General features: G+C 53.3%; 1 protein-coding gene across 1 annotated transcript; it reads right to left on the bottom strand.

Moving 5' to 3' along the window:
• Positions 1-216: 216 nt before the first annotated feature.
• TRIM47 (tripartite motif containing 47) lies at positions 217-7,783 on the bottom strand. The gene is made up of 6 exons (XM_003340308.3): positions 7,051-7,783; positions 5,298-5,393; positions 4,239-4,469; positions 3,816-4,014; positions 2,440-2,514; positions 217-1,944 (listed from the first exon to the last, which is right to left on the bottom strand). Exons 1-6 carry the CDS (start codon positions 7,696-7,698, stop codon positions 1,304-1,306), a joined length of 1,890 nt encoding a protein of 629 aa, XP_003340356.2. The 5' UTR covers positions 7,699-7,783; the 3' UTR covers positions 217-1,303.
• Between the last annotated feature and the right edge of the window lie 440 nt (positions 7,784-8,223).

Below are 8,223 nucleotides of genomic sequence, written 5' to 3'. Positions count from 1 at the left end.
GTGTTGCCCAAACCTGCATTCAGCCATACCAGCATAGTAGGGAAAGGAATTAGGAATTCTGACCTCACTCACCAAATTGACTCCAAGCAATAGATTTTTTCCTTCCAAAATAAAGAATGAAAAAGAGTGAATAGTGCTCCAAGCCTGCAGAAGTCCCAGCCACCTTTGTCAGTGAATCCAGGGGTACAAGACGTAAAGACAACCAACCACCAAGGCTAGGTACTTCCCTTTATTGTAGATACACTTTGCTACTGATACACAGTTTGTCTTAGCATTTGATTTTCCTTGGGAAGTTGTGCCAGTCAGAGCAGCAGTCTGTGTCCCAGCCCTTGGGGCACATTCGCCACAGTGGAGCTGACTCCTTCCCCAGTTCCAGGATGACGCAGTCTCCAGAGGCCCGTTGAGAAGGGCGTCTGTGTTTGATTTTGGGCAAAGCCAAGAGAAAGGTTCGGAATTATGTGACAGCAACAAGGGATGAAAATAACTGGTGGGAACCGAATCCTTCCAAAGCAAATACTCTGGGTGCCCAGCCTGGATGGCTGTGGTCAGGTCCAGGGTGGGGGGCAGCAGGGGGGTTACCTCTGGCTGCTCCTGCCCAGAACTGCAGCTGGAGAGAACAGAGGCAGGTGGGACGGCAGAGAAATTTTCCCCTCCCTTTGCCAGGTCCCTTATGTTCCTGATGGGACATTTTGGGGCCGTAGCCCTCTATCTCTTTCTTGCTCTCTGGGCAGGCTAATCAGATTAGGGCTCAGCTCTGTCCCCTCCCTCTTCCTTCCTCCCAGGCACAGCGTGGGGTTGGTTGGCTTGATCAAGATTCCAATGGGGAAGGCAGATGGCAATAGCAACAAAGACAAGAGTTCGTGGGAGTCGGGCATGTTATCGTGGGGAGGGAAGAGGAAGAGTGGAAAGGAATTTGACAAGGAAGGTTCTCTCAGGGTCAGCTCTGGCCTGGGCTGGAGACTCCCATGGTGATAAGGGATGAGGGTAGACAAGGTCACTTTGGAGAGCTAGATAAGGCTTGGCAGGCTAGCTAATTCCTTCTGGCCTCGGCTCTGCCTGGCAGGAGCCATGTCTAGAAGCCACATGGGTGTCTGATGCTAGCCAGCCAAAAGGGAGATGGTCAGTGGAGGCGGTGAGGGAAAGAGGGAGAGTAAAGACAGAGGTTCCCTTGGAAGCTTGGAACCAGAGATGGGGAATGGGGTAGGCTGTATTTTAAATATGAAGTTGGCAACTTTCCTGGAGTATCTCTCACCAGGGAGTGCTGTGGGAATGAAAGGAGGAGGGGAGTCCCTCCTTCCCAGCATCACCTCCTCTTTAGTACAGAGATGCATGACTTCTTGAGGGGCCCAATCTGCAGATGGGCATCCACACTCTCCAGAAAGAAGGCAGGCTTGAGCCTGTGGGTGAATAGGTTGGGGAAGTGACTGTCCAGCCTGCTTTGGAAGGGGGTCAGGGGGGAACTGGGGGACCCGCCCCGGCGAGGCTTAGAGGCTCGAAGCTTGTGCAAGAGGCTCACTTTCCCTTCCTTCACAGCATAGAAAGCCAGCGCCCGGTCAGCGTATTCCAGGCAGACCCCCACTGTGGGGCAGAAGGAGTGAGGAAGGGATGCCTCCAGCCCATAAAACCAGACAGAAAAGTTCCGGCCATTCCACTGCAGGCAGCAGGAGTGGGCATTTCGGCCCAGCCGGCCTCGGTCGTAGGGTTCCCGGGGGGAGAAGTCCTCCGCCATGACCCCCACGCTGACCCAGCCCTCGATGATCTCCACTTCCCAGTAGTACGTGCCTCGGTCCAGGATGCCCTCTCCCAGCACTTGTTCACAGTGGGTGAAGCGCATGGGAGACTCCGGGTAGCTGATGGGGCACAGGACCCTCTTCACGCCCTTTGTCCCAAAGAGCTGCAGGAACTTATCTGCCGTGTCACTGTCCAGGTCTACGATGAAGGCAACTTCAGGAGAGAGGGGGACGGAGAGGAAGGGAGGGAGACAGCGAGAGCCAGAATCAAGTCCCTCTCCTCCAATATGGCAGGGATTCAAGCCCCTGTTCCCACTCTCGCCCCTCCCAACACACAGGGACACAGGTCATCTCCTCCCAACTCTGCACACCCTATGGCGGGCAAGGCTCTACTCAAGACCAGAGGCTTGGGATTTGAGAGATAATATACACGGAATTGCTTGTCAGCTCCTGGAGGGGGCGTGGAAGAGGGCAGGGAGACAACATGGATCATGGAACCGTGGAAAATAAATTTTAAAATTAAAAGGAAAAAAAGACAAGAAACGGAGCTTGGGAAGTCTGTCGGCCTGACTCCAGGGTCCCAGATTTAGTCCTTTTAATGTCTAAATGATGCCACAGGTTTTTAGTCAGGGGGCATGCTTCTGGGACCAATATGGAAGACCCAAGAGTACTGAATGCAAAAGGCGCCTGGGGCCAGGCGCACACTTACATTTAAGGAAGTAGTCCCTTGACTCCTCACATTCTAGCCCATTGGTGCTGTCAGGATCTTGAGATTCTGCATCAGCTGTAAGAAGAGGAATGTAAAGGGTTTGGTCCAAGGCAATGCCCAGGATGGTAGGGAAGTGGCTTGTGTAGACAGTCTCTAAAAATACTATTTTGGTCAACACTGACTAGCCAACAAAAAAAGGAACTTGAATCTGGGGTGGTTATGTTTCATGTTCACTAACTATTCATGAATGGATGACTAAGCGGATGGATCTGCTGGCTGAGCGTCTGTCTGAATGACATACAAGAGAGCATCAAGAATAAGATTATTGACGTGCTCTTCCTAGACTGGATTTGGTAGTCTGCTCCCTTACTAAGCCACTGCTAGAGGTATCTATTTGATATCTACATGGAAGGAGGAAAGAAGGAAGAGAAAGAGAGAGAGGGAGAGAGCAGGTTGCGCTATTTCAAGAAGAAAAGAAGGTAAAGAATATTGAGGGGCAGCAAGGTGGCACAGTGGTGGATAGAGTGCCAAGTCAGGAGGACCTGGGTTCAAATCTGGCCCCAGACACTTCCTAGCGGTGTGACTTTGGGCAAATGACTTAACCCCATTTGCCTAGCCCTGGCCCTTTTGTATTAGAATTGTTATCAAAACAGAGAGTAAAATTTGTGTGTTCGTGTATGTTTTTATGGCAAGGGGGGGGGGTGTTAAGTGACTTGCTCAGGGTCACACAGCTGGGAAGTGTCTGAGGTCAGATTTGAACTCAAGTCATCCTGAATCTAGGCCTGGCACTCTATCCAAAGTGCCACTTAGCTGCCCATATTATAGCCAATAATTTTGTAATAATCTTATAAACCTAGCAGATGAAGGGGCCATGTCAGGCTATGTCGGCAATCATACTCCAGGGGCCCCAGCCCAGTGCTTTGAGTGGCCATGCCAAAAGGTGGGGAGTGGGTGGAGGGGTGGGATGTCCTGGACCATTTGCAAATGAAAGTTCCACTTTTAAGTTTTAGCTCTGTTGCTTCTAGCTCCTTTTCTCCCCACCTCTTTCTTAGCCCCAAGTCTCTGACTTTTTTTCTAGGTAAGACAAGAGGACAATCCATTCTTGCTACTGAAGAAGAGTTCTAAGTGATTAAATTTCCTTTAAGTAGTTCCCCTCCAGCTCCTCCCTTGGGGGCTGGTCCCCATTCTATCATTAGCCAGGGCTAAAGTTCCAAGCACAGCCACCACTCCAGCCCCACCCTGTACCAGGAAAAGTTCCCAGCCCCAGCTCCTGGGTGGGCACCAAGCACTGGAGGGGAGGGAGTTGGGGGAAGAGAGGAGGTGAGTCACCTGGGGCAAGGATGAGCGGTGAGTCACTTTGGGGGAAAGACACCCACCTTCCGAACCCAGCTTCGGGGAGTTGTCCGTATCCCTGCCCATTCCCTGTAGAAACTCCCACTGGTTAGCACAGGCCAAAGTCAGGAGGTCTCGAACAGCTTTCACGGCTTGGGATGATTTGGTGAAACTCAGTTCTTTTGGGGGGCCTGACCCAAGGCCACCCCCTTCCTCCAGGGCCAACTTCAGCGCCAGAAGTTCCTATACCAGGGTAGAATGCCAGTTACAGGCACTGCTTACATAACTTCCCCCTTGCCCAACTCCCCAGAACCAAGGTGGCTCAGCCTTTACTGATGTGGCTATTTGGGTAGTCCCGATGCCTTCCTTGGTCTCTTCCCCTTTCCACCCAGAATGGTAACCTAGAAAAGCACTCCCGGCTCCTTCCCAGAAGTTCCATCCCTTATTCCGGACTTGCCCCTCCTCACCTGCAGGAAGCTAATGGAGTCGATTTCAGGGCCCTGATTCAGGTTCTGTCGGGCCGAGCTCAGGCGGGCTCTCTGCTCCTCCTGTTGTCGCAGCTCTCCCTGCGCCCGACCCAGCATGGCAGCCTCACCTTCAGCGATGAAGCCCATCACTTCGGACTGGAAGCCCTGGAGGGTACCTATTGCCTCAGTGAACAACTGGCTCACCTTCTCCCGTTCTGTCAGTGCTGCGCTCTGCACAGGTGGGGAGGAGAGAGGAAGAGAGAAAAGAAATGTTTATTGTGGCCTTCCTCTTCTCTGAATTGGAGCCGTCCCCAAAATTCAGTGGTTTTACCAGGAAATAGTGAGCTACCTGTCACCGCTGAAGATGGGGAAATAAAGTCTAGATTTCAACTCAATGGTCATAAGCGGAAGGAATTCCTATTTCTGGTAGGGGAGTGAAGTCCTTCCCTTCCTCTCTCTCTCCTTCCTTTTTTCTTATCTTCCTCCCTTTTTTCCTTCTCTCCCACCTTCCCTCTTAAAACCCTTGCCTTCTGTTCTAGAATCAATACTGTATATTGGTTCCAAGTTAGAAGGTTAGGCAATGGGGGTTAAGTGACTTGCCCAGGGTCACACAGCTAGGAAGTGGCTGAGGGCACATCTGAATCCAGGACCTCCCATCTCTAGACCTGGCTCTCAAACACTGAGACACCTATCGCCTCTTCAAACTCTATAAACCTGTGACTTTAAGATTATTTTTTGTCTTCCTATTATGCATACTATTATACATACCTATGATCCCACATAGAACAAAACAGTTAAAACAATACACAGAGAAAGGCACCAATTGTGGAACTCGGTTTTGGATCAGACTTGTGGCAGAGCATGTGCCTGGGGAAAACCTATGCTCTATGTACATTGAGTTCCCTTGGCCCCAGAGTGATCTGCCTACTCTGCTTGGTCAAGGTTATCCCATTCTGGACATTGTCCATGATAAATGAGAGAAAAGGGATAGTGGTAACCCAAGCCCCACCTCCTTCTCTCTCCACAATCCAGATGTCCCAAGGGACTTAGGGATCTTACCTTTATGAGGGCCACAGTCCTCCTAGATTGTGCAATACTAGCACCCAGCTCATCCAGGCGGTCCTCCGCTGCGCTCAGGACCTGGGGGCTCTCAGCCTGAGGAAGAGAGCATCCATCTCTGAGACCACCGAGCTAACATAGACTTGGTCTTCCAGGGGTCCAGGGGTGAAGGTGTCTATGGAATGTTGGGGGGAGGGTAATTATGGTGGGATCCAGTTCTGCCTTAGCCTCAAAGAATATATGGGGGGCAGCTGGGTAGCTCAGTGGCCTAGAGACGGGAGGTCCTGGGTTCAAATCTGGCCTCAGACACTTCCCAGCTGTGTGACCCTGGGCAAGTCACTTGACCCCCATTGCCTAGCCCTTAAAACTCTTCCGCCTTGGAACCAATATAGAGTATTGATTACAAGACAGAAGGTAAGGGTTTAAAAAAAGAATATATGACATTCAAGGGAATCATTTATTTATTACAGCTAGAGGAGGCCAAATGGGAGGGTTGAAACCCTGCTGTATGAGTTCCTAATGAAGAAATCGGGAATATTTAAGAAGAGAAAACTGCAGAGTCTTCAAATATTTTCTGTATTTGAAAGAATAGCATGTAGACAGAGACAGAGTCGACTTATTTTGCAAGGACAAAATAAAAACTAATAGACGGGAGGCCGATTAAGGTCCATTATTTAAAACAAAACCAACTTCTAACAACTTGAGTTATCCAGAAGAGGAAAGGGCTGCCCCGGGTCGGCGGGGCATGAATTTGTTCCCTATCAAGGCCCTGCTATAGGTGGGGAAGCAGTCAAGGCGATCATCCTTTCGTTACTCGCTGGGTAAATGACCCCCTTGGTCTCTCAACTAACCAACTCGGGGATATCAGGCTCAGCCCTAAGCAGCTGGCTGCCGCCCAGTGAGTGGAGGGTGATGGGGTCAGCCCGAGGCAAAAGGCCCAGGGACTTTGACTAGGGCAGGAGAAGGGGGCGGGGGCGGTGGGGCAGGGCTGGACCCAAGCTGTCCTGAGCCCGAGGTTTAGTATCCGACAGGGTTGGTGCCCCCAAACATTTATCCAAAAAGGGGATTCTAGGCAAAGCCCCCGGGTAACATGAGTCACTCCCTCCAGGCTGGAGGTGGTGGGCGCTCCGCTCCAGGGAGGAGACGGAAAATCCCGAGGCCAGAGGCGCCAAGACCGGGACTGAAGCCAAAGGAAACGGTCGGGGTTGGAGGGGGAAAGAGGAGAGTGGAGAGAGGCGCTCCGAGAGGGAAGAATGGGCGGGGCCGTGCACATGCTCCCGCCAAGAGCCCCCTGGGACAGCTGGACAGAGAGGATCTGTGAGCTAGCTCGGGCCAGCTAGCCCCACCCCATACCACCAACCCCCCAGTCCCCAAGCAGGGACAAATCTGATCTCCTCGGGCTAGGTTCTGGGCCAGGAAGGGCCAAGGGAGCCTGGACTATGTAATGGCCCTCCAGCCCTGTCTTTGGGAGCCGAGGTGGCTCAAAGCTCCGGCAGGAGAAGAAAGCTGCGAGCCAGAAGACCAAGGATCCCTCCCAGCCTTTCCCACCAGGCTGTATTGGGGTCCAGGTGAAGAGGCCAGCGCCTCCTAGTCCTGGATCTCCTGCACCCCCAACAGATCTCTTGGAGATGCCGTTAGGAGCTTTTCCCGTGCCACCTGACCAAAAAGCGCTCACTCCCCTCCGGGTACTCCCCTTTCCCCACTCGTAGCCTGTCTGCTCCATCCCAGGGAGTTAAGCCACCTGGACCTCTACCTCTTGGAGAGCCCGTTCTTGCTCCAGAGAAAGTAGCTCGTGGCCATGGTGTTCCTGGTCCGCGCAGACATCGCACACACAAACTCGCTCCGTTCGGCAGTAGCGCTCCAGAGGCCGCAGGTGTCGAGCACAAAGACTCTCCTCGAGCCGGCGCAAGGGGGGCACCAGGCGATGGCCACGCAGGGCTGGGCTACGCTCGTGGGGCCTCAGGTGGGCGGTACAGAAAGAGGCCAGACACGAGAGGCAAGATTTCGCCGCGGGAAGGGCCGCACCCTCGGGGCACGCGTCACAGCGCACTGGCTCCTCGCCCTCGGGCCAAGGCTCTGGGGCGCAGGGAGCCGAGGGCTCCAGGGCTGGGGCTTGATTTGGGGCCGGGGCAGTAGCTGGAGTCTGGCCGGGACCAGACTGGCGAAGCTGCAGCAGTTCGCACAGAGTGTGATTCTTACGCAGCTGCAGCCCGTCGGGGAAGGGCTCTTGGCACAGGGGGCAGCGGGCAGTGTTCCCGGGGCCCCCGGCTCCCCCGGGCCCACGATGTGGCCAGAGGGCTTCCAGACAGGAGAGGCAGAAGTTGTGGCCGCAGGGCAGCGTCACGGGCTCCCGAAGTCGCTCTAGGCAGATGGGACAGTTGAAAGGACCGCTTACGTCCATCGCTTCCCAAGGGCTCCGCCTGCACTGTTCCAGCTCAGGAGCAAGCAGAGCGCGGCAGAGAGGCAGCACCGCCCAGCCGGGCTTGGGCTCAAGGGTTCAGCCCCCTCCCGCCCCCACAGCCCGCTTGGGCCGCCCCCCCCTTTCCCCCTAGTCCCGCCTTCGGACTCTGCAGCTGGGAGTTCTGAGTTTAGTCCCTGGAAGGTATCCTAGCTTCACTAGCTGAGCCTTCCCAGCTCTGTTTCAGGTAGAGCTAAGAAGTACTTGCCTTTGCCTTCCCTCTGTAGGACTGAGAGGATCGGCCCTAACGGAATACTGTTTAAGGGTATCTTCCTATTCTAGAGTTACTTAGTCCAGAACCTTCTTGGCTAAGCATTTTCCTCATCGTGGCACTTCTTCCTCTATCCTATTATTAAAATTTCTGAATTGCTGACTGAAGACAAAAATTTCTTACATCCTTCCCTTTTCCATTCTTTGCCTTACTTAGCTCAGGAGAGGGGAACTTTTGTTTGGATCTGCCTCTTTTTC

Source organism: Monodelphis domestica, chromosome 2, assembly GCF_027887165.1.
Source record: "Monodelphis domestica isolate mMonDom1 chromosome 2, mMonDom1.pri, whole genome shotgun sequence".
In the NCBI taxonomy this organism is placed as follows: Eukaryota; Metazoa; Chordata; class Mammalia; order Didelphimorphia; family Didelphidae; genus Monodelphis; species Monodelphis domestica.
Note: the sequence above shows the minus strand (reverse complement) of the source record. Positions and strands in the feature narration are given on the sequence as shown.